General features: G+C 49.4%; 1 protein-coding gene across 2 annotated transcripts in view; it reads right to left on the bottom strand.

Moving 5' to 3' along the window:
- Positions 1-19,626, bottom strand: part of LOC144151590 (uncharacterized) — a 351,916-nt gene extending 332,290 nt beyond the window's left edge. For both annotated transcript variants that reach the window (XM_077682697.1, XM_077682698.1), the window contains exon 1: positions 19,351-19,626. In XM_077682697.1, coding sequence (XP_077538823.1) covers positions 19,351-19,384 — 34 coding nt within the window. In that variant the 5' untranslated portion in view covers positions 19,385-19,626. The remainder of the gene's footprint in view (positions 1-19,350) is intronic.
- Between the last annotated feature and the right edge of the window lie 6,382 nt (positions 19,627-26,008).

The raw sequence follows: 26,008 nt of genomic DNA, 5'->3' as shown, positions 1-26,008 counted from the left end.
CCGAATACGTTTAAGACATCATCAGGGCCGCACTTTTCCCCGAGCGTCTTCGTTCTGCTATATACCTAAGTCATATGCAACACATAAGATAGGAAACCACTATTCTCATGCAGAGTACAATAGGCATTCGAGTCACACCCCTTTTTCGCAACAAAAAGAAGTGTGATGTTCAGTGCCCACAGTTCGGGATCACAGGGACGCTAAAGTAAGTGTCATCTCAATTTCTGTGCGCCCGCGCACTATTTACAGGGACTGTTTTGGACAGGACGCTATGGGCAAGGCTGCATCTATATAACATTTAAGTGACGAGAAGGAAAAGAAGCGCGAAGTGTGACTAAGCGCCATGCTCACCAACCACCGAAGGGGACGGGGAAAGATTGGCATGCACGCAGCCTAGCTGGGACTAATATAGCCCACTTGTACATAGATCCTCTCAGCTTTTAAATGCATCGCATCAGTCACAACCATGTTTCGTCCAATCTATCCTGCCATCACGAGCACACTGGTTTAACTGCTGGACAGCTAAGTCCGCTAGAAAGGTACCGAAGGAGAAGCCGCACAAGGTAAGGCCTTCGACTCAAGTGGACGCCCTCACTGTTGGGCGTGAACGTTAAAACGAGGATAGATGTCGCATACTCATGCAGCGATTGGAAGTTCCCTTGTATTCACCTTTTTTTACTCACAGAACACACCAATGAGTCATCGTTTTGCAGCTCCTGAATGTTCCAGCTGAGTGTTCCTGCTAAAGCCCGAAAGTTCCAGCTGAAATAATTCTTGTCATTGCCGCTGCTCTATCGCATGCATAATTGCACATAATAAGAACGCTTCCCAAAACCATTTATTAGTTTGGTGACAAATAACATGTTCCACTATGATCTTATTTAAACGTTATATTTCTGGTAGTAAATAAAGGAACATTGAAACGAGATTATCCTGTCACCAAGTGGTTATCATGGGCGTCGTTTTGATACTTCGTTATTTCAGTCATCTTTAAATGTTAAAAGCTGTAGCTTGAATGCAGCTGATGTGTTAGTTTAGGGGCGTATTAACGAAACCTTGAAATTACCCCCAACTGATAACCACTAAAAAGGCCAGTAATCAGTGAAGCAGGACCCTTCGGCAGCATAATTATTAGAAAGAAAGTTTGTTTAAGAGGGGGTTAGAGAGGGTTTTCGCCCTTTGTATTCCTTTCAAATTGTAATAAACGACGTTTTTATAATTCGACAGTTCTAGAAAACCATAGCATCGAGCGTTTCAGAAAAAAAAGAGAGACAAACAGACATGTTCGCATTCTTTGCCAGCATTTTCTGCTCTCACGAAACGCTTTTGAAGATATATTTATAAAAGAACTGAATAGGAAAGTAGCGAAAGCCGCATCCGTTTGTCCGAAATGTCTACCGCCATTAAGAGAAAAGAGAGAAGGGAAAAGATCCACGTGATATACATGAGGCTGCTCCCATTTTCTCCTTGCTTTGAGCGATCTTTTTATCGTTTTCCACATTTGCATTTCTCCGTCCTGTCGCTTGACGTTGTGGTAGTAGAAGGCGTTTCCTCACTATACCCCTTGCAATGTCCCCTTATGAGGACAGTGGCCAGGCGCGCAGTCTGCGCGTGAGAACCCGCCACACTGTCTGGTGGCTCAACGCTGTGAACTCTAAGCGGCAGCCGTCGCCAATTCGTGACGGCACGCATGGGCGCCGGATAGTCCGGCCAACGGAATTCTGCTGGGATGATCCCCCATTCAGGACGCAGCCGGTGTCGAAGGATTTGTAAGACCCACTGATGAGGTCAGCGGCCAAGCGCCCGGGTGGCGCGGGAGGACTCGTCACTCCGTCTGACGACGTGGCACTGCCAAAACGGCGGAGCAGTCGACGCCAATTTGTCACGGCGCGCACGGGGGACGGATTCTCTGGCCGAACGAATACTGCGGGGATAATCCCCCATTGTGGACGCAGACGGTGCCGCAGGGTTCCGAGAACCATCGGCGTCGCACGCGGGGGAGGTGTGATTACCGACGTCGGAACGAGCGCCGCGTGAGCCTCCATCGTTAACGCGCTCCGGTCAACAAGACGCACAGTCGCGCCTTTAGCCATCACCCTTCGGGGTCGTACACGCTTGGTGGCCCGCGAGCGGGTCGTAGACCCAAAGATGGCGGCGACTCATTGAATATTCCGTAGGGCGCTGAGTGACAGCTGTCTACGCGAATTCGGGCACTCCCTTACGCGTGTACGAACGCTACAGGGGCGTTCCCGAGAGAGCGTGAGCTCGCGTGTTATAAGGCCGAACTTGGCCGTTAGAAATCGTTCCTGTCTGAGCGCTGAGCTGGGCAGTTCCCAGCGGGACAAGGAGTCTCGACCGTTAAAGCTAGGTTGGGATTTGTGAACCTTCCAGGCTAGAGGTTAGGGTCGCGTCGGAAGTTTAGGGTACAGCACCGTACCGGGCAACTAGACGGATCCTGCGGGGAGACAGAGTCCCGGCCGTCGTTTCTCGAGCTGTTTGTGTACGCTCCGAGAATAGGAGAGTTAGACGAAGTTGAGGAGCTCGAGAGATTTGTGCGCACTCGGAGCTAGCGTATAGCTGAAGTTTGAAGTTTTTCCTTTTAATACTCATGTACCCAGTTATCCTACTGTAAATAGCTGTATATAAACTTTCGTTGCACTTAATCAACCTCAACGCCTCGAGTTCGTCAATTAGACAGCCATCTCCAAGAACTTTAACACCATCGCCCTGCCAGCTTCCTGCCAAATCAACCGGAGCCCGGGCGATTGGATTCCTGATCAACACCGGACTTCGGGGAAATGAACAACAACCATCTTTACTAGTGCAGCCGGCAGGATTTGGCAGAACAAATCACCAGGCAACAGGCAGGGGCAGCAAGTGGACGCCAGTCCGCCTTCATCGGCAGTAGCCGAGCTCCGCGCGGAGTGGAGCGGCAGAGCCAAGCCAGCGCACGGTTCCAACGACGCGGCAGCTGACCACCGGAGGTGCGGGTGAGTGGGATTTCTTGCGCTTCGTTGTGGCGGTGTAGGCTGAGTCTGGGGTTGCATGGTAGTCACGCGGAGCATGCTGACGAACATGGCGGAAGGAGACGGAAATGGTCAGACACATGAAGCGCCATCTCAAGGAGGAACGGCGGCAGGAGGGGTGGTCCAAGCGGAGTCTGAAACAATAATTCTTAAACGAATGGAGTTAGAGTTTCAAAAAGCGAAGCTCGAGGCAGAGGAGCTAGAGAGAAAAGAAGCGCGCGAAGCGGCGGAGCGCCAGGAGGAAAGAGAGCGAGAGGCGGCGGAGCGAGATAGAAGAGAGGCGCGAGAATCGGAAGAATGCATACAAAAATTGAAGCTCGAATCCGATGAGCGGCTGCGAAGGTTGGAGCTGGAGACTAGGTCTGGCACGCAAACTCCTACGGGTTTGGACTCAGACGAGGGTAGGCGGCCGGGCTTAGACCCGGTCACTCATTGTGCAAAGGTCTTCAAAGGCCTTAAGCTGCCGTGCGATGCGGACATTCTGTTGTGGTTCGACGAAGTTGAAAGATTGTTTGTAACGTACGGTGTACCGGAGTCGCGTTGGGTTCATTTAGTTGTACCGGCGTTGTAGGAACGGGTGAGGTAGATGTTACGTGGACTCGGGGACAGCGAGTGCAATGACTACGAAGTGCTAAAAAAGGCCGTGCTGCAGGAGCTTAGACTAAGCCCCGCAGAATACCTCGACCGATTTGCAATGCAAAGGCAGCAAAACGTAACGACGAAACCTGGTCGCAATTTGCCTCCCGCGTTGCCACCCAGTTTGACTACTACCTGAAATCGAGGAAGGCCGAAACAAAAGAGGAGGTGGTGGCCCTTATGGTGGCCGATAGAATTAAGAACAGTTTGAGCGCTGAGGGACTGGAGTACGTTCGCTTGCGCGAAGCAAATACGTGACTGAAGCCGCCAGAGATAGCTAACGTGCTGCAAACCTTCCAGCAGGCAAAGGGAAGAGGCTCCGCTGTTGGGCGTAGAGATCAACTACCTCCGCGCAATACCAACAGTGTCAAGCGAATGTGGATGTGTAGCATCTGTAAGGGAGAGGGTCAACATTTCCAGCTGTGCCCGAAAATTGCGGAGAAGTCAGCAAACCCAGGGCGCAGAGCGCACGTGCAGAGAGTGATAGTAGAGGGCGCAAGTGCAGTGCAGGCTCAGGATGCCGGCCTGACAAGTCGGGGGCAGCGAATTCATGTGGCCGAGGTAAAGGCGCTCGGAAGCATTGATGAGCTGAGAAAATCTAGACTACAGCACGTGTAACTCTACTGTGCAGGCAAGACAGCTACCGCGACGGTCGACACGGGAAGTGAAGTTACGGTAGTACGAGAACGTCTAGTCCCACAGGACGCTATGCAACTATCGGGCACCATCAGGCTAGTTCCAGAATTTGGCGAGTCGGTTAACGCGAGAGTGGTCAGCCTGCCTGCGGGTTTGAGGCAGGCCGTGTCGGTGGTCGGGAGCCCCAAGGTGCAGCTAATCTGTGCTGTCACCAACAATCTCGCCGAGGGACTAGACTGTTTGCTTTCGAGAGAGGATTGAGAGCTGCTGACGAAATGTCACCCCAACCGGGAGACGAACAGCACGGCTGAAACTTTCTCCTGGTCAAGTGGGGACCGCTAGGTCGGCACCGGTGCGATCACGGAACCGGCGGCTGCCGTGTGTGAGATTACGGGAGAGACGGCACCCGAAGCTCCGGCCGAGGATATTGATGAGGCAGTCGAAGTTGAGGGCTCACGGGTAAGGCTGCTGGCATCTCAGCTGGCCGATGACAGCATAAAGAGAGCTTAGGCCGCCGCGAAAAGAGGGAAAGCCGGCATGTTTGTCTCTGACGGGTTACTTTTTCATAGGGACACTATAGCCGGCGCGAAGGTAACGTAACTCGTGCTGCCCTCAGAGAGACGCGAGGAAGTGCTCTTGCTGGCCCACGAGTCACTATGGGGAAGCCATTAAGGCTCCACAAAGAACAAGGCTAGGATAAAATATAGCTTTTGCTGGCCTGGACTAGATGCAGACGTATCCAATCACTGCCAAACATGCCCTGGCTGCCAAATCCGGGCAGATAGACGGCTCAGCGACCGGGTCCCCATTGTTCCCCTAACAAGGCCAGACCACCCCTTCCAGGTAGTAAACGTTGAGATCATCGGTCCCCTGGACGTACCGTCGGGTCGGGGCCCCAAGTATGCGCTTTGTCTGGTGGACCTCTGCACACGCTGGCCCGAAGTCGTGTGCTTGCGGTCACTTACGGCGAAAGCAACTTGCGAGGCTCTCCTGACAATATTCAGCAGGACTGGCATCCCTGAGTTAATATGCTCTGACCAGGGTACTAACTTCACGTCACCAATGACACAAAGATTTTTGGAAAGGTTGGACTGCGCGCCACCCTTCTCGACACCGGAACACCCGGAGAGTAATGGCTCGGTGGAGCGTTGGAATAGGGTACTTAAGAACATGCTGTTTCACGTCATCGAGAAGGATCCAAGGAACTGGGATAGGTTAGTACCGTTCGTGTTGTGGGCCCAACGAGAGGTTCCGCTAGACACAACTGGAGTCGCCCCGTTTCGCATGCTTTATGGCAGGAACCCCACAGGACCGCTGGCGATCCTCCAGCATAGTTGGACAGGGGAACTGCCCGTACCGGGCACATTAAAAGAGGAGCCAGCGAAATACCTAAGGCAGCTGCGCGAGCAGCTAGAGGTAGCGGCGGAAGTGGCGGGGCTCAAGGCGAGCGCGCGCCAGGTCAGTTACGCGCAGGCGTACATAAGAACCGCGTGTAACAAAACGTTCAGCGTCGGCGAACAGGTCTTTTTGTTCGACACGGAGGGTAAACCTAAGACGGCCCCGATATGGTTGGGTCCATTCACGGTTGTCGCACAGGAGAGGCGGCATTCATACCGTCTCGACATGGGCGAAAGTAAACTTCGGTTGTGCACGCGAACCGCCTGCGACCTTACTACTGTCGCGTCAGTGACGTGTGGGTAGTTTTCAATGAAGATAGCGAGTTTGGGGACGTAGACTGCACCCCACGCTTTATGCCGCCACGTTTAAGTACCCTCCTCTTACCGATCGAGAAGTTGTCACACTTAAGTGAGCGAGAGAGCTCTGAGATTGCAAGCGTATTTGCAAAACACGCCTACCTGTTCAATGGAATGCCAGGACTCGCCGCGGTGGGGCAACACCGAATCGAGCCGCAGGGAAGTTATGAGCCAAAGAGGGCTTTTCCTTACCGCGTTCCTGAGATGCTCAGGAAAGAAGTCACCCAATAGGTAGGCGAACTGTTAGAATTGGGCCTCATTTACCCAGTGGAAAGTGAGCATGCTCATCCGGTCGTTTGCGTCGGAAAGAAAGATGGGTCGTAGAGAATGTGTATTGACTACCGCAGACTACATGCCGTGACTCGCGCCGACGCATTTCCTATGACGCCACCGCAGCAGTTGATCTTGAAAGTAGGAAAGACGAGTTTCATCACAGTTATAGACTTGCGGAGGGGCTACTGGCAGGTACCCGTAGCCCCTGAGAGCCAGCCCCTAATCGCCTTCGTCACGCACGACGGGCAGTACGCGTGGCGCGTCATGCCTTTTGGTTTGAAAAATACGGCGTCGACATTTCAGAGGATGATGAATACGCTGCTCGCCCAACACCGGGCTTACGCCACGGCCTATCTGGATGACATCGCAATATTTTCATCTTCATGGGAAGAGCACCTTGGGCACGTGGACACCATCCTTGGCCTGTTACGCGGCGCGAAGCTGAAGGCGAGCGTAGAGAAGTGCCAGGTGGGGCAAGGCCACATTAAGCACCTAGGCCATATAGTGGGCAGCGGAACGCACGGGCCTGTCCCAGAGAAGCTGGCCGCGATCAGGGGCCTAGCACGACCCACGACTAAAAAGGAGCTTCGAAGTCTCCTCGGCCTTTGCGGTTATTACCGAGAATACGTCAAGGCCTATGCCGAAATAGCCGAAACACTAACGTCCCTGACAAAGCGAAGTGTAACGAACCCGATCCCTTGGGGCAGCGATGCCGAGCGAGCATTCCAGCAGCTAAAGGAGTCACTTTGTTCAGCCACGGCGCTGCATACCCCTGACCCGCAGCTACCCTACCGGCTGTTTACCGACGCCTCTGAGACCGGAGCTGGAGCGTGTTCCGGCGCAAATGGAGAAAGAGGGCCGCGAAAAACCCATTGCGTTTGCCAGCCATCGTTTCACTCCAACCCAAACCCGCTGGTCAACTATCGAGCGCGAGGCGTTTGCCATAATTTGGGCGTTGAAAAAATTTGATTATTGGGTTTTTGGGTGAGAAGTCGATGTCGTGTCTGACCATAACCTAGTGTCTTACCTGACGACCTGTACGCCTCCTGGGGCTAAATTGTCAAGGTGGGCATTAGCCTGGCAACGCTACAACGTTGTGATTTCTCCCAGAAGGAATCAAAGAACGGAAACGCGGACGCACTGTCGCGCCTTCACAATGTTGCTTGGGTGGCCACCATTGAATCGCCTCCCAGCCTTAACACCGCCACGACGGACGTGAACGTTGCCGTTCACCAGTCCTTTTTCGTCGGTGGTGTGTGTGTGTGTGTGTGCCGTGGTTGTGCGCGACGAGATGCCTTGGGTGCTCGATCCGTGCACCGAATTGATCGATCCGCGCACCGAACCGAACTTTCTGGGCACCGCAAGTGAGCGAAAGCACAGCCGAACATTCTTGAAGGAACGTTATCAGGCTACGCGGTCAAGGAGGACATTTGGGCGCATGCGCATAGTGGCAATGCAAACTTTCTTAACGGTTTATTCTTGTTGACTGCAAAATTGCCCGTGTTGTTTGCCAGTCCTTATTCCTTTTGTTCCTGTTGTCGAGTGCCGGAATGTTTGTGCGTGTTTGCAGTTATAGCGCGCATCAGTGTTGTAGGTTGTGTTTTGTTCCTGGCGTTTACGCGCCCCAGAGACACGACCCAATTTCTTTTTACTCGCACTTCGTGTTTTTAGCATTTTTTGGTGTGTTTCCGGTTTGCTAGAGTATTCCGCCCCTGTTGAACGGCTAGTGAATAGTTGTGTTTGTAGTTTAGGTGAGAGAGGGTTCGAATCAGCTGCAGAAATGGAAGGGGGCTCATTTTTTGGTTCTACCTAGCTCCTTCCACGTGTTTTTTTTTTGTTTCGCTGTTACTGCTGAAGGAGAGATGAAACGAGTGGCCTTTTAAATACTTTCCGGATTGACTGAACCAAGAGGCCCAGTAACCATCTTAAAGGGTGGAGTTGTAAGGTCCACTTATGAGATCAGCGGCCACGTGCCCGGGCTACGCGTGAGAACCCGCCCCTCTGTCTCGGGGCTCAGCACTGTGGACTCTACGCCGCCACCGTCGCCAATTCGTCACGGCGCGCACGGGAGACGGATTGTCTGGTCCACCGAATACCACGAGGATAATACCCCATTGAGAATGCAGACGGAGTCGCCGGGTTCCCAGAACCGTCGACGTCACGCACGGAGGAGGTGGAATTACCGGCGTCAAAGCGCGCGCCGCGCGAGACACCATTGTTAACGCGCCCCGGTTGGCACAGTGCCGCCGCCTTTCGCTCTTACCCCGCGGGGTCGCGCGCACTTGTTTGTCCGCGAGCGTGCCGTTGGCCAAAAGATGGCGGCGCTTCATTGAATATTCCATAGCGCACTGAGTGACAGCTGTCTACGTGAATTTGGGCACTCGCTTCCGCGTGTACGAACGCTACAGGGGCGTTCCCGAGAGAGCGTGAGCTCGAGGTGTTATAAGGCCGAACTTGGCCGTTAGAAATCGTTCCTGTCTGAGCGCTGAGCTGGGCAGTTCTCGGCGGGACAAGGAGTCTCGACCGTTAAAGCTAGATTGGGGTTTGTGAGCCCCCTAGGCTAGAGGTTAGGATCGCGTCGGAAGTTTAGGGTACAGCGCCGAACCGGGCAACTAGACGGATCCTGCGGCCAGACAGGGTCTCGGCCGTCGTATCTCAAGCGGTTTGTGTACGCTCCAAGAATAGGAGAGTTGGACGAAGTTGAGGAGCTCGAGTGATTTGTCCGCACTCTGACCTGGCGTCTAGCTGAGGTTTGAAGTTTTTTTCTTTTACTACTCATGTACCCAGTTATCCTACTGTAAATAGCTGTATATAAACTTTCGTTTCACTTAATCAACCTCAACGCCTCAAGTTCGTCAATTCGACCGCCATCTCCAAGAACTTCAACACCATCGCCCTGCCAGCTTCCTGTCAAATCAACCGGAGCCCGGGCGATTGAGTTCCTGATCGACACCGGATTTGGGGAAACGAACAACCATCTTTACTCCCCTCTTCACTAAATCAGAAAAAATACACAATGCACATGAATGTAATATAGGGCCGTGGTTTGCTTTCAATATATCTATATCTAAACTATATGATGGCTCACTATATCTAGGTTCTATACTCCTGATACCCACCGTCTGCTTCGGGCTCGACCACAGGACAGGTTGGCCATGAAGTGTCTCTAACCACATGTAACTGCCTGATGGCATGTCAACAAGCATGATGGTGTCGCAAACGTGTAGTTGTCGCGGTCGGGACCCGCATGTTGCAGGAGAAATTTTTCTATTAAGCAAGGACGTGCTGCGTGTAAAGCACGGGTCTGTAATACGCGAATTCACGACTGGTAGCGACAGGGCTTTCGCCTTCGACGAACATCAAATGTGAACGCCGCGATTATACTGAGCGGAACCGTTTGCAGCGTCAACTGGAGAATAAGCGATAGTTAGTTATTATTGTGCCCCTTAGTAATTAGATTGGTGATGTACAATATGCAAGCTGTGTTTTGTCGCAGGTTCATGACAGTATCGCTGGTACTTAATTTCGTCTCTACATCAGCAGACATAGGAAATACATTGCAGATTTTTTTTTATTCGGTGGTACATTTGCAGTATTTGTGCAGCTTTCATCCTTGTCACAAGATGCGTATGACGCAGAACGCGCTGCTGGCAGGTTCAATTTGTAACTTGTCCACAAGAGTATTATAAAAAATGGATACTATCCCGCCCTGCGGAAGTGGACTTCCACAGCAGCTGTTGTAATCCACCATGTATCCTGATGGGAAAGGGTATACAATGTTTCTCGTAGTCTCGGCGGGCTTGTCCTTGCACTCGGATTCTCTGGCAGCACATGCAGGGTCCTGACACACACACACTGAGCGTCTTCGGCGAGAACTTCTTGGTTCTGCCTAGGCTCACTCATGCGCTAGCCCTCCAATGACGCTAATCCCCCTGCGCTTTCAAGAGCATCTGCAAACCTGATATTTTCCATAGCAAAAGGGCAAGCGTTCTTTTAATGTGAAAGCTCTGTTTTAGCGCGTTTTTTTATTTTGATATTGTAAAATGAAGCCCTCGCCGCTTGCTAATTAAAAGGGCGCTACAGGTACCACTTATATACTTCAGTCTCGCTCACATATGCCTTGTGTTTTTCTTTTTCTGAACAATGGTAGCAACTGTGAACTATGCTACCAGCTTAAGTAGTTTGTGCCGGCTTTTCATATGTATTTCTTGTTCAAATGGTCTTTTAAAGTTTGGCCAAGTGGCTAAATCGAGTTAATTACAGACGCAGCGATATAGAAACACACTGACCAAAATGTTCACCTCTACATATCCCAAGAAAACCTGCTGTCTTCATAGGACTCGACTACCTGCCTTTTTTTCCCCATTTTTACCGCTGCGAAAGCGGTGTATGTTACCAGCAGTGGGGAAAAATTTAGGCCACTGAAGGCCACGTGATAAATGAATGTCACGGCACATGAGTTGAACAGGTGAACCGCAGCCCCGACCAACCCTCGTTCGGCAGAAGCAGTGGCATGTTTGATCAATCTGCCACTTCAAGTGTTTTGTGCTAAGACACGGAAAAAACGGCAACGAAAGAAAAGACGCAAACACGGGTAACCAGTTAAGAAACCGATTGAAGTAATTCCCGCCAATGACCCAAGAAAATGGATGTGAAGGAATAGAGGAAGAAGTTTCTTGGAACTTAAGTTGCACATGAGCTTTGGTGGCGACACCCTGGCAGTACTTATCAGCGTCTGCTTCACTGGTACACGGCCTTTGCGCGCCTTTCTCCGCTTTTCTTTCCTGGTTTTTTGTACATAATGCTTTCAGTCTCAGACTTTTAGTGACGTGGCCCTCTCATCTGAGTTGCGTATCCGTGGTCCTCAAAGATATGCACTGCTCGCTTCATCCTGCCTTTTTTTTTGTTGCGGTAGTCAGGGCCTCGACGTGTTCAGGTACACAAGGTTCCAAAGTGAGTCAGCGCTCCTTTCTGTTTGCCTTCTTTTTGTCCAAATTTTCCGCGCTGTTTCCTAAAGTGTCATGTGTACCCAAATGGCCCAACGTCAAGCTTTAGTAAGATACTTCAACTGAGCGACCGTTGGCACACGCCCCTTCTTCTCTAGAAACCCTCTGCGGTGGCTCAGTGTCTAAGCCGTTGTGCTACTGAGCACGAGTACGCGGTTCAATTCCCAGCCGGTGTGGCCGCTTTTCCAATGGAGGCGAAAAGCAAAAAAACGCCCGTGTGTACGAAATTTCGGCGCACGTCAAAGAAGCCCAGGTAGTCAAAATTAAGCCCTCCACTACGGCGCGCCTCATTGCCAGCGTTGCGTTGGTGCATTAAACTCAACGATCGACCAATCAAGTTTCCCTTGAGTCAGTTATACGAATGTGTGGGGAATCCGGTCTATCACCCGTATCCCGAACATTTCACCCACTACAAGATTAGCAAAGTTTTAACACTGCTCGAAAATGAACTTTGTACTATGCAAGCATGAACATTTTGTTGATTTTGATTCTCATCTTGGTGTTTGTGCGTAGGCTGTACACAGCTATGTATGTTACCATATTCCATTCTTCTGCGTATAGGTGTGCTTAAGCAATATTGAATATTGAATTCTAGACAAGCGCAGATACCCTGAATATTCTTTATTATGTTTGCTTATTACTCGTAAAAGTCCCCACTTACTTGGAATACTTACCCATGTTGTACTTTTGTCTATTAATGTTGTATTACATAACGCACATGCCAGTGTCCTAACCGTTATTCTAGTAGGTGCCTTCGTTTTCCACTTGCAACTTTTTGTTGACTCGTAAGTTTTATTCTTTCTTTTTTATTGCTATCTATGTGTCTTTATTGCGTACTTATATCTAACTTTATGTTCATGCCCTTACATAAAAATCGCCGACGGATTTTCAGGATGTGTAAATAAATAATTAAAATACTAAGGTCCTGCTTCAACATTCGCAGCACTTACCGGAAGAGTAGCTCGGCTGAAAGGCAGGCAATAGTAGAATCACGGTGCTCCAGCCTTGAAAAAGAAAAGGAAACCTTTAAATGTATGCCACGTGACCTAGCGTGCGGTAGATAATTTATAAACTAACCCAGTCAAGATAGAGTTAATTTTGTAAGCCACATATGTGTGGCTAAATACAATATGCACGACATAAGAACAAACCCCAAGGCTGTAGATGGACAACTTTGGCGTGATGTATTTTGATAGCAGAATATGTCTTGCTTACTCCACCCCCATAGTATTGGTCTCGAATTTAACGCTCGTTTGAGTATCGACAGAAACCATGATACGCGGCCACGCAAACACACTGGCACTGGTAGTTTCTTTGGGCCCAGAAGCCCCTCTTTCAGCTTAATACTCACCGGCATCAGAGGGAACACTTCTAAAAATGGTCGGATTTTGGTTTCGCTAAATGTAATATAGCTGACCTAGAGGCGGTTCCGTGACGTACATCTCAGAGACGCGTCCAGTTCCCGAACAAACCATCCGCCTACCGTAATACAGATGTTCTACGTATAAACACTTGCGAAATACAAAATAGGCGACGTCATTGGTTTCAGTTGCGTGCCTTATACCGCTAAACCTAGTCGAAGGTACGATTTCTCCGGGATCTGGTATTTTCATCCACAAAATTTATTCATAGTCAAAATGAACGAAATCTTGGACCAACCCTGAAAGAAAGTGAGAGTGCGACACGCGGTATGGGGGAGAGAAACACGCAAATATTTTCGCAAGTACTCGGCTGCTCTTGTACAAGTCCTCTCTGACGAGTTGTAACTTTCTTTTAAAAAATCATATTAACCAGCACAAGTTTAAATTCTAATGTGGATCTACCGTCGTCATCTTTGTGGGAGGGTTTGGCATGGCAAACTATTTACCTTTTTCGTGAGTATATGGCGTGGTTGACTAGTTGAGCCTAAACCGAAATTAATTGAGTTCAGATACGCAGAAAGGTTATGGATTTACGGCGAAAAGGAATTCCACTGCTTTTATTACCGCACTAGCACCAGTACAGCTATCATGATATCCAGCATCATATTGAAAATTATAGTCTCCGTCACTCACAAAGTCCTCAGATCATCGTCATATGTCTATTGATGTTTCCTGCAATATGAAGACATCTCACGCAGAACTCCAACCACTTCTATCTCGGGATGGCAGAATCTATTTCTTGTCCCCAATTTTTTTATTTCATCCCTTCACCAATTTGTCGGTTTTCCGTACTTCCAGCTGTACTGTTCATAAGCGACTAGGTTCAACAGATTGTCCAGCCGCTGTCAATTCAGCGCACAACATTTCCGCCGTCATTCCCACTTTTCTCCTAAAGTGAGCTATCATATATTCAAAACGAGTTCATTTTAAAATTTAAGGCGTTTGTTTCCATTCCCTAAGCATTACTCGCATTACAATTTGTTCATTGACTCGCTGGGCTGACTTTAGATTGCATTGAAGGTTCTGTAAGGTGGCAAGTTTCGGCCCACGAGTAACAACCAGCCGTACGAATTGGGTATATACAGTGATTTTTAGTGACAACAGTAGAACAGTTTTTATTATTTTAAACGTTTTACTTATTTTTCGGTTCGATTCCCAGCAGCGGCTGCCGCTTTTCTGATGGAAGCGAGAAGCAAAAAATTTCCCCGCATTTCCCCGAGGGGAAGAATGTGAAAGTGCGAATGCAGGAGTTGAATTTGCGCGGTTCGGTAATGTTCGCGAAAGAGAGATCACACACACACACACAACTACAAAGAAAGAAAGATGCATTTATTCACAGACACCTGTTTGTGTTGTCGTTGTACTTGATTGCTAGAGCGGATCTCAGCTTTGAAATTTCGTGTCAGTACTCCTTTAAGCGGGTGCATTAGCCCTTCTCACGCCCGATTCCTGGCCAATCCCCCACGTGGGTATGTGCCATGCACAGACACCTATTTGTGTTGTCGTTGTACTTGATTGCTAGAGCGGATCTCAGCTTTGAAATTTCGTGTCAGTACTCCTTTAAGCGGGTGCATTAGCCCTTCTCACGCCCGATTCCTGGCCAATCCCCCACGTGGGTATGTGCCATGCACAGACACCTATTTGTGTTGTCGTTGTACTTGATTGCTAGAGCGGATCTCAGCTTTGAAATTTCGTGTCAGTACTCCTTTAAGCGGGTGCATTAGCCCTTCTCACGCCCGATTCCTGGCCAATCCCCCACGTGGGTATGTGCCATGTCAGCGGCCAGGCAGCGCGCGCCCATCTCCCCCCGTGGCCAAGGAAGACGAGGAGATTCCTGGCCAATCCCCCACGTGGGTATGTGCCATGTCGCCCATCTCCCCCCGTTGCCAAGGAAGACGAGGAGCGCGCGCACCCGCAGCTGTTGCTATGTGGACGGACGGCGGTCAACGGAATTCAGGGTCGCTTATAAAGTGCATTCGCACTTAAAACGCCTGTGTGTACGAGATTTGAGCGCCCGTTAAAAATCCCCAGGTGGTCAAAACTAATCCGGAGCTCACCACTGCGGCTCGCCTTATCGCCTGGGTTGCGTATTCACGTTAAACCCTACAATCAATCTTTTATTTCTTCGCTGCCTTGCTCGTTCTACGCCAAATGTTATCCTCGTGTTTTGGATCCGCAGTTATAGCGCGGCCAGTCCGGGATAGGCAAACGCAATCGCGTCTTCGTGTGTTGTGTCACCTTTCCACTTTACATTTGAGGGTTCCTGCGTGTCTCTTAACCATCTCTATTGATGTATTAATGTATTGACCCAGTCTGCTAATTTTGGGGGAGCCACTTTGAACAGAAGCGGTTTTTTCTACGACTTAGTTTATACTGTTCAGCCGGCTACGTGATGTGGAACCAAATATTTTGTACTCCAATTATGTTGCATATCAAACAATAAGCACATCACCGCAAAATGCGTTTTGAAGTGCGAATGCACTTCTTAAGCGAGCCTGAAGCGTCCGCCGCCGTCCGCATTCCGCCGCCGTTCGCATAGCAACAGCTGCGGGTGCGCGCGCTCCTCGTCTTCCTTGGCAACGGGGGAGATGGGCGCGCGCTGCCAGGCCGCTGACATGGCACATACCCACGTGGGGGATTGGCCAAAGGTGTACTGACACGAAATTTCAAAGCTGAGATCCGCTCTAGCAATCAAGTACAACGACAACGCAAATAGGTGTCTGTGCATGGCACATACCCACGTGGGGGATTGGCCAGGAATCGGGCGTGAGAAGGGCTAATGCACCCGCTTAAAGAGCACTGACACGAAATTTCAAAGCTGAGATCCGCTCTAGCAATCAAGTACAACGACAACACAAATAGGTGTCTGTGAATAAATGCATCTTTCTTTCTTTGTAGTTGTGTGTGTGTGTGTGATCTCTATTTCGCGAACATTACAGTTGTGTGCGTGTGTGTAATCTCTCGACTACTCATTAAGATCACGATATCCACCGTAATCGCGCAATCAACAACCATGCATTCGCACTTACACACTCTCCCCCTCGGGGAAGTGCGAGGGAATTTTTTTATTTCGCTAACATATTTTAAAGTTTGTATTAGTAGGAACTTTTGATGAAGACGAGAGAGAGATAGAGAGAGAGAGAAACTTTTATTGAGCGACTGCGGTTAGGGAAGCGTGGTGGCCATCGGTTGGAGGTCGACGGCGACAATGGCAGCTCGTTCCACCAAGGCGATCTGAACGCCCGGGTCGCAGCTACCCAGCACACTCTCCTATTGCTCGTCACGGGTGATTAATGGGAAGGGATTGGAAGGACATGCCCACATAGAGAGGGCAAGTGTGGCGCGCTGGGCACATTCTGGGCAAAGAGGTGAGGGTTAGAGGGATGGGTGGATGTGATAGAGCACCGCCCTGCAGGGAAAGGAATGTACTTGAAGAAGTTGCCAGGTGCGCGCTTCCTCATTGCTGAGCTGGGGATGCGCTGGGGGGTATTTTCGGCGGACGAGGCGATAATGTGTGCGTATGTCATGATACGCAATTAGGCAGTCTCTTGCGGATCGGGCTCCGTGGTAAGGAACAAGGCTGCCTCCCGCTCAGATTGTGAATCCTCGAGCCACGTCGTGGGCCACCTCGTTCCCCCCGAGTCCCGAGTGCGCCGGGGTCCATAGCAGTTCTACCGGGGAAGTTGGCGGATTTTGAGCGATAATTTTGAGTGCCAATGGCGAAATGAGACCACGGACGAAATTTTGAACAGCCGTGTTTGAATCAGAGATTACGATGATGGGGGTCAGCCTTTGTGACAGGCTGAGCGCAATTGCCGCCTCCTCCGCCGTAGCAGGACAAGGGGTGCGAACTGTCAAGGAGCATAACGCGGGGTCGTCCGGCCGATACACGATGGCCAGAGCATAAGCATCGTGGTGACGGTATTCTGCCGCGTCCACGTGTAAAATATCTGGTCTTACGGGTAAGCGTCGCTGAAGAACCTGTGCTCGTTGCATTCTGCGACCCGCATGATACACAGGGTGCATTTTGCGTGGTACAGGACGGACGACAAGTCGAGCGTGAATAGCGCGAGAAATGGGGGATTTATGAGCGGGCAAAGTAGGGGCACGAATCCCGAGTTGGTCTAGGATGTGCAGACTGATTCAGGTAGTGGATAGGCGGGCTATTTGTCCGGTCAAGTGCGCCTCCACAAGCTCCTCGGCATTATTATGGACACCCAGACGGTTTACTCTTGGAGTTAAAGAGTACATAGGTATCTAAAGTGCCACTTTGTAGGCTTTTCTGACAAGGAAATTGATTTTTTGAAACTCAGCAGCACTGGCATGAAGGTACGGGAGCGAGTATGTTATTCTGCTGATCACGAAGGCCTGAATGAGTCGCGATCTCTCACTCTCACACAGCCCATGCCGGCGGTTGGCAATCCTTTTTAATGAGATTGTTTGGACAACATGCTTAGTTAACTAGGTGACGAATTGTGTATTGGTTCGATTCCGTTCTATAAGGAGCCCGGGAACTTTTAGTGTTTGAGCTTCCGGGACTGAATAACCACTAATAGAGATAGAGATGTCTGACGTTGTGCGGGCTGCTCTTTTGGGTGGCAAAACGAGCAGCTCGTACTTGTAAGGAGAGCATGTAAGGCCTGCTAACTTTGCTTGTTTACCTACAATATTTTCACCATTTTGTAAGGTCTCTTCAATGTACGCATCACTGCCACCTGTCACCCCGAGACTGATGTCATCGGCGTACATACTGAAGCGCAGACGGGGAACTTTCTGTAATTCTTTGGCGATATTTAGCAAGGCCAGATTAAAGAGCATGGGTGATAACACAGCCCCTTGCGGCGTACCTATCGATGGCAAATTCAAGGTGTCTGATGTGATGTGTCCGATTTGGAGGAATGCTGTGCTCGCCGTGAGAAAGCTGCGAACGCAGTTGTATGTGCGCTGTCCCGGGTTTACAGATTCTAATCCACGCAGAATGGCGGTGTGTGAAACTCTATCCAAAGCCTTAGTGAGATCCAAGGACAGGATGGCAGCCGAATCGAGCATACTGGGGGGAGTTATCATTTTGCGAGATAGCTGAAAGAGGACGTCCTGTGGGGATAAGGCGGGACGAAAGCCAATCATACAATGCGGAAGCGCGTCTGTGGAAGTGAGATGATTGGTGAGACGCGTGAGGATGACGTGTTCGAGGACTTTTCCCTAACAGGAGGTGAAGGAAATGGGCCGGAGTTGTTCGATGGAAAGTAGCTTTCCCAGCTTGGGGATTACGATGATTTTAGCGTGCTTGCAATCCCAAGGTAATGTTCCCTGCTTCGAGCAATGATTACAGTATGCTGTAAGGGCCGAAATTGAACTATCGTCAAGGTTGCGAAGCATTTTATTAGTGACACAGTTCGGCCCCGGTACCGAGCCGGGTCTGGGTTGGAGAAGAGCCTCCCGCACCTCCGACTCAGTAATCAGAGTCCAGACTGTCATTGGTGAGACCTTTATACTCCGGTAGGCGCTGTTTTTGACCCGTAGGTACGAAAAGAGAACCGAGCTCAACATACGCATACGCGAAGAACACGACTGGGCGTGGCTTCAAGATGGCTGCTCATGTCATGGCTTTACGCAAATAATAAAAATATGTCTTTTTATCGATGACGGCTCCCTCCCTTGACCTCTATGGACGCTCTTCTACAGTAATGGTCACGTCCGATCATTGCAGTTAAACGCGACCTGCCCGTATTAAACACTGCCAGTTCCCGAAAAATCGAACTCATTAACACCGCTCCACCCGGGGAAGAGTGAGCGCAGCTCGCTCATTCTAGTTAGGTGACGCGGACGGAAAGTTAACAAATTTTAGTATGGCAACCTTCTCTTACAAGGATATTCTCTTACACGGATAAGGATATTGTGCTACATCGGATATTCGGATATGCACAATAGCAATTGTAATCGTGGGTATCAATTCAGGTCCAGTTGGCTATTGCCAGTTAGAAAACACTTCATTGGTGGAAGTAATCTCAGCTCGCAAGACATAGTTGCCAACTCATGATACTGCAGAACCATACATTGCAAGAGCTGCAGAAGCAGATGACACAACATCATTTATGGCACCACGCTTCTACACGATAAAGAAACACAAAATACGGAAATAGTGCTCTTTGCACATGTCTAACGCGGGATTCTTGGAATCTATCATGAACGTGCGTAACATAAGCTCCTGAACTGAACTACGTGACTGATAAAACTTCGCCACACGGTCGCACGACACGGCTATACCACACTACAATGTCGACGCCCATCACGACTGTCGACTTACAGAAAAGGGTAGCTATAAGCAGCGTGGCCGCAACAAGGGAGACATAAATCTCATTGGATTATTGGCGGAAATTTGTTTATTACGGCCGGTGCATATGACGTTATAAATAGTAAAATTACTCGTTGTGTTAACAAACTTTACGTCGGCGCGTGTTGTCACACTGCCCACAGAAACAAGTTTAGTGGTACTTCTTTACGAGCCGCGGTTTCGCCTGACAGCGATTTGAAGGCTGAAAGACAATCAGTGGTGATATTTCAGCCAAAAACTAGACTTGAAAAATGATCCGCTCACCCAAAATACTCCGTGGCATAGCAGCAGCCCTCATTGTAGGCCGGATAGTGCCGCACTGACAAAACAGGGCTTCCTTGTTTGCGGCCCCTTGGCTATCGGCGTTTCAAGCGCTTGTCCTGCTATTGATAGGATATGGGTTTTACTCGTAGCAGCTGTGTTTATCGAAAAAAAGCGTCAGTGTTTCCGCCACTCGACGTGGCGCTGCTAGACAGTTCCAAGTCGGGATGCTTTAAAGACGGTAGCTAAAATATCTGCGGATGGGTTCTGCTGCGGCCATCCTCTCTTGTCGGTGTTTCAAGAGGTGACAGAGGGGTCTCCAGTTACACGAGGGAAACTTACGCGCACGGACGCTGTTTTGCAACAAACGTTCTAATCTCTTCGCTACCCAGACGACTCGGTCATGTTTGCGCCCTTCTTTGTTTCTTTTCAGCCGTCATTGCGTCGTTCTCCATTCGAAAAAATAACAGCCCTACAAACTACAGCATTCTTTCCAAAAAAATAAAACTTCGGGCTACACTTTAAGCAAAAAAAAAATTATTAGGAGGGGGGGGGGATGGGAGAGGGGGTACGGTTGCGCCGAATCTACACCTGGGCTGTAAGGCGCGGCGTAGTGGATGGCTCCGGATTAATTTTGACCATCTGTGTATCTTTAAAGAGGCGTGCGAGCGGTGGCATGTGACATGCGGGGACGCCACTTCACGTTGCTCAGTGACCACCAAGCTTTGGTGCCATTGCTTTCAACTAAAGGGACAGGAAGGTGCCTTTTGCAGGTAGCACAATGGGCACAACGTCTGCTAAGGTACAACTATACAGGGTGGTACGACGATAACTGGAACACTGTAAACTTTTTGTAGCGTAAGCTACACTTGCCGAGGTTGAGCAGTTTCGCGTGGACCTTGAAGGGCCGTGCTGCGCAAGCGCGAGGAGCATTGGATTGGATTGGATGGGATTTTGATGGGATTTGATTAAATTGGATTTCAATTGGATTTGATTGGATTGCATTGGATTAAATTGGATTGAATTGGATTGGATTTCAATTGGAGAATGGGCGTGTAGAGAACTAGGTCTGCACATTCGCCGGTCTGCGCATTCCAGGGGGGTGACGTCATAGCCGCGGGTGACGCTCTGGCGCCGGCACGTACCCAGCTGCGCGCCTCCGTTGTGCAGTAGCTAAGTCTGACGTTGTGACGGAGGCGCTTGACAGCCGTTTCGCGTGGCTCCTGGAGAGCCGTGCTGCGCATGCGCGAAGAGCAGTGATAGGACTGGAATGGACTGGAGTGGACTGGACGGGCTTTGATTGGATTGGATTGGAAAGGATTAGACTGGACTGGACTGGACTGGACTAGACTGGACTGGATTGCACTGGATTGCATTGGATTGCATTGGATTGCTGAGCCTTAGCTCACGCTACGTGTATCCTGGCATAGCCGAGCTAAGCCACTGCTAATTTTTTCCTGAGCGAACCGCCGCTTTCTTCTCGCTCAAACATCACCTGAAGGTCGCATTTTGTGGTCTATTTTGTTTTAAATCAGGCAAATGGGCGGTAATTACCGGTGTATTTTGAAAATAAACAAAAATGATTTTCTCCTATGGGAAAATGGCAGCCGATTTGGGCGTGCGCAAACTGATCTTGGAACGACGGCGCCATCTGGGGTAAGCAGAGTGAAACGCACGTTTGGAATTCATGGTAGGAAGGACCCAAATGCTGTTGCAGACGATCAAAAAATGTCTTTCGTACCTAGTTTACGCTGATCAAAAATACTTGCGTTACAGCTGATGCCAATCATAATAAAATATTCCCATTCATAGTTGAAGAAACTGGTGATAATGACCAAAGGCTTTTTTAAAAGGTAAAAAAGACGTTTCTGCTTCCATACGCAAGCCTTGTTCACTGAGCAGAAACGCGCGAAGCTGGAAGCTTCCAAGAAGTGTATCCAATTAATCTCCCCAAGCATCTTGCAAACGTAGGCGGAAGATTGCCTGCATTGTGGTTCAGGGTTTTTTCTGCAGCTTTAATCACCAGGGGCTCAAGATATCGGCGTGACAGCCATTTCCTTTCTCTAGCGATAACTGACGCTTCGTCCCAGCCTATTTTGTGTCGTGGCTTGCACTTGTTCCGCAAGCACATTCGACGCAATCTTCATGTTGTTTACGTCGTTCTTGAGTTCCGCAATGTTCTTTCGAAGTTGCCGCTCTCGCCAATGTAGCAATAGTCGCAGTCTGCGCAGAGAATTTTGCACACCACCCCAGGGAACTTCTCTTTCTTGATTCCGTCCTTGACAGCCACCAGCTCCTGCCTCAGCTTGCGTGCGGGGACGTGAGCGACGTGCACATCGTACGAGCGCAGAACCCTAGCTAAAGACTTGCTTACGCCCGACACTTAAGGGATCGCCGCTCGGCTTCGGCAAGGAGGACCCGCGGGTTCTGATGGGTGTGATGACCATCGTAGCACGGAGTCCACGAAGTGCTTGAGGTAGCCGCAATTGCCGAGTTCTCTGCGCGCTTGGTGAGCCCTCTTCCGGCCATGAGCAGAGGTTCTTGGCGCGTTGGGAAATGGCTGTCAAGCCGGTATCTCGAATTCATGATGATTAAAACTACAGAAAAAACCCTGAACCACAATGCAGGAAATCTCCCATCTACGTATGCAAGATGCCTGGGGAGACTACTTCGACGCTCTTGTTAAAAGCTTCGAGCTTCGCGCCTTTCCGCTCCGTGAACAAGGCTCCAGTATGGAAGCCGAAACGTCTTTTTTACCTTTTTTTTAAAATAAACCTTTGGTCGGCGATGACCATTTTCTTCAAATATGAATCTTTTACCCGACCAGACGAGATTTCGTCAAACCTTATATTTCAAAATATTTCCATGGTTGACCGTTTCCAATAATCGTTGGATTTGTTTCCTCACCTGCTTTCACATCGCATGAAAAATGTGTAGACCAGTGTTTCAATTATAATTTTTCAGTTACGCTGGTCTTTCTTTATATTTTCCTACGTTAAGAATGGGACAGAAGACACTGGGGGGCGAACAAGTTCAGATGATTTCGCTAAGCAGCATTTGTTGGCCCTAACAAGGACCTTTTCACCGGCACTTCACGGAAAAAAGGTCCTTGTTAGGGCCTCTCTTAGTAAAAAATGGGGATGTTCTTCTTTCAGCGGTTCACGCAGTCGTTAAAGTAAACAAGTCCTCCTTTTTCGAAGTGACCGCCGTCTGCGTTGATGCACTTTTCTGCAGCCCATCAACATAAGCGTGAAAGACTGCTTTTCTCATTTTGTAGTCGATGGTGGGGAAGGCGGCCTAGATGCGTCTGGGCCTATACGGTACACCAGGGATTTAACGTAACTCCGAACAAAAAATTGGTTGCGTATCTGCTCCTTCCGTTGCAAATGTCGACGAAAGAAGATAGTCTTACTTTGGTCGAGATTTGCCAAGTAAATGCCTCCCTTCGCTTTCTTGCTCATCTCTAATGCTGTTCCTCTTCCGTCGCGCTCTTGCCAAGGTAAACATGATAGAGGTTTGCTCAAGTCAATTTAAATTTACCGCGTCCCACTGTTCCAGGCCGCGTCACTCGATGCCAGCGCTGCTGTACGGCGGAGGCGCATGTGAATAAAGGCGCCCTACTTCAACGTTATAGAACCACGATGTCCTACTCCACGTGCGTTACAAGCAGAATGTGGAACCTATCTAGTGGACATTTCGTTGCTGTTGCTGTTTGATTTCTTAAATGATGCCCGGAGCTATAATAACGCTGGCAACAGCAGGTGGCGGTTTTCTGTAGTATATGTAGTATGTCATTTGCAATCGCAAAAACCAAGCATAAATAAATTTATTAACCGAACACGCAAATATCACTTATGTATTGTTTTTCTGCTTTATATTTGCGCAATGTCTTGTTTTTGTTCACAAATATCCACAAGTATGAACATTGCCACCAGACTTAGACGTGCAGGTTTGGCTGTTGGTATATAAGACTATTGAGCAGCTTCTGTTTCACTTTGGCGGGGTGGCTGAATCAAGTCACAAGTATACAGACAGAGATACCGAAATTTCTGTGTTTAAGTAGCCCAAGAAAGACTATAATCTTTAGAAAAGTCGCAAGGGGTGAGGTCGGGACAGCGTGGTGATCAGGGCATCGAGGCCGAACCACGCCCCATCCAGCGGTTAGGAAAGCTGGCGTCAAGCCAACGGCGGACCTCTTTCTGCATATGGTACTGCACTAGTTTGGGCAAAAGTTCTTCTTCGGGGAGGTTTAGGTACGATTCGGCTGTGTCAGTGCCGTCGAAAAAAAGGGCCCGCACCAGACAATGACGCCGGGGGAATTCACTGCTCCTGTGGTCACAAAATTAGGATTTGTTTTTGACCAAAAACGCGTACATTGGCTGTTCACACGCCCGTCTAAATGAAAGGCTGCCTCATCGCTAAATACAAGAATCTACAGGTGCCCAGGGTCTGCCGCGATTCGACTCAGTTCGAAACGGCAAAAGCTCAAACGACGCCTCTTTTCGTCGTCCGTCCGTCTCTGGTAGATCTGCAACTGATAAGGCCTGAAGCCTTGCCTTCAAGGCACGACTGACGGTTGACGCCGACGTGCCGAACATAAGCCCCGCAGACCAGGATGATAAGCGCGGTTTGGCTTCGAAAGCTGCTACTATGGCCTCAGCAAGAACCGAACGCCGGCACCCTTTTTCTTTCTGCCCTTTTCGTTGTAAGTATCCCTTCTCTTCAAATGACCCTCTCCACCGAAGCACAGAAGGGTATCTCGGGGGTCACTTGTTGAATATTTTCTTGAAGAGGGTGCGTACTCGATGGACGACTTCGTCGTTACCAGGCAACACACCGCAGCTGCCTTTTCAGTCGCAGAAAAAGCTGTCATCTCCAGGCTTCCCGATGACAGACAGACAGACAGGCACATACAAACACGCACAAAAAACTTCACAAATAAAACGAGAATAACCAAACAAGGACAAAGCAAGAATCGCAAGGCTGATTGCTTAGAACCGGATAACCCAGTAAAGCTAGCGAACGATCAGAAAATGTGAAAGCAGGCGATGAAACAAATCCAACATTTATTGGCAACGATCAACCGTGGGAATATTTTATTATGAATGGTATCAGCTGTTATGCCAGTATTTGTTATCATCGCAAACCAGGGACAAAAGAGATTTGTTGGTCGTCTGCTACACTATTTGTTAATTTGTTCGTCGTCTGTTGTTGAGATTTGTTGATCGTCTTCATACACCAGGTGGCGCCGTCGTTCCAAGATCAGCTTTGGCTGGCTCGAACGTCCAACTAGACCGCCATTTTCCCATAGGCGAAAATCGTTTTCATTTATTTTCAGACTAAACAGGTAAGTGCCGTCGTTGTTCACGGTGTCAAACAAAATACACGACTAAATGCGACCTTCTTTTGAAGTTTCAGCGCGAACAGAGCGGAGGTTCGCTCAGGAATTTTTTTAAAGTGTTTCAATTATCGTCACACCACCCTGTGTAGCGGTAAGGAAGCTCGCGAATACAACGCTGCAACTGGTTCCGGACACTTCATCGAACGCCGTTTCATCGAACGCCGTTTTGTAGAAGCCGTTTCATCGACCGCCGTTTCATCGAACATTTATTTTGTCCCATAAAAGAGAGATATAATAGCACAGTGAACGTGTTTCTGCAAGCTTGCGGCCAGCGACATGGCAACGCTTAATAGATAAGACTCTACTAGGCTTATGTACCGTTCTGCCAGGCATGCTTTCCCGTTGCCCCGATGTGCGCATGCTTGTCATGACAGATAGTATTTGTTGCGGCGTGGGGACGTTTCGCTGATGTCGTGTGATTGGCCACTTTTCACATGTTTGGTGGTATACATAGCAGATAGTTTACCCCGAAATCTTGGCATACACGCAGTGGAATTCACTACGACAAGCCGTGGAAAACCGTAGCTCTGCTTAGATAGCCAAGCGCACGTTTCCGACAAGAAAGTTCTGCGGAACTTTTACCGAAAGTGGGAGCGTTACGGTCCTTGCAGGGGACGCGTGGTAACTCTCTATGACCTGGATCTAGGAGCACACGATTAGAAATTCTTCAAAGAACACAACCATGTTCCAGACAGCACCAGTGTTGAAGTGCTGTAGGCCAATCAAGGAATCAAGCGGATGACTTCCCCCCGCGGCTTCGCAGCTACTTCCGTGGTTTGTAATTCGGACGCCGCCGTGATTTCAAGTTGTGGTCTGCCCAGCCTGTGATAGCTGCTGGGGAGCCACAAGAAATATTGCCGCGCAGAGCTGGCACAGCCACTTCTTGAAAGTCGTGGGCACTCCGCTTTCAGCCGTTTTCTCAGCCGCCTTCAGCAAGAACATCAAGCGACTGAAGACAAAATAGAATCCTTGCTACGAAGCCAGAAGCCGCCAAAGCAAAACAAGAGCTGTTGTTGTACGAGAAGAAAGCATCATACCCACTTGCCTCAATCAGACAAATGCCAGTCAAAGATTTCCTAAGAGCGATGGCTCGAAACCTGATAGATTGAATGCTTCAGTGGGTTATCTTTCCATCTTTCACCATCCTGCGTCATTTTTTACACTACTCATTTTGTTTTAAAAACAATTTATTGCATGCTTCGGTGTAATCTTTGTTAGGACACCACGTGTGGTTGTCATTGAGGACTCCTAACAAGATGC

The sequence above is a fragment of the Haemaphysalis longicornis genome, unplaced genomic scaffold (assembly GCF_048455015.1).
Source record: "Haemaphysalis longicornis isolate Haplotype H1 unplaced genomic scaffold, Haemaphysalis longicornis Haplotype H1 scaffold_9, whole genome shotgun sequence".
Taxonomy (NCBI): Eukaryota; Metazoa; Arthropoda; class Arachnida; order Ixodida; family Ixodidae; genus Haemaphysalis; species Haemaphysalis longicornis.
The sequence above is the reverse complement of the archived record's forward strand: the minus strand, read 5'-3'. Positions and strand labels throughout refer to the sequence as shown.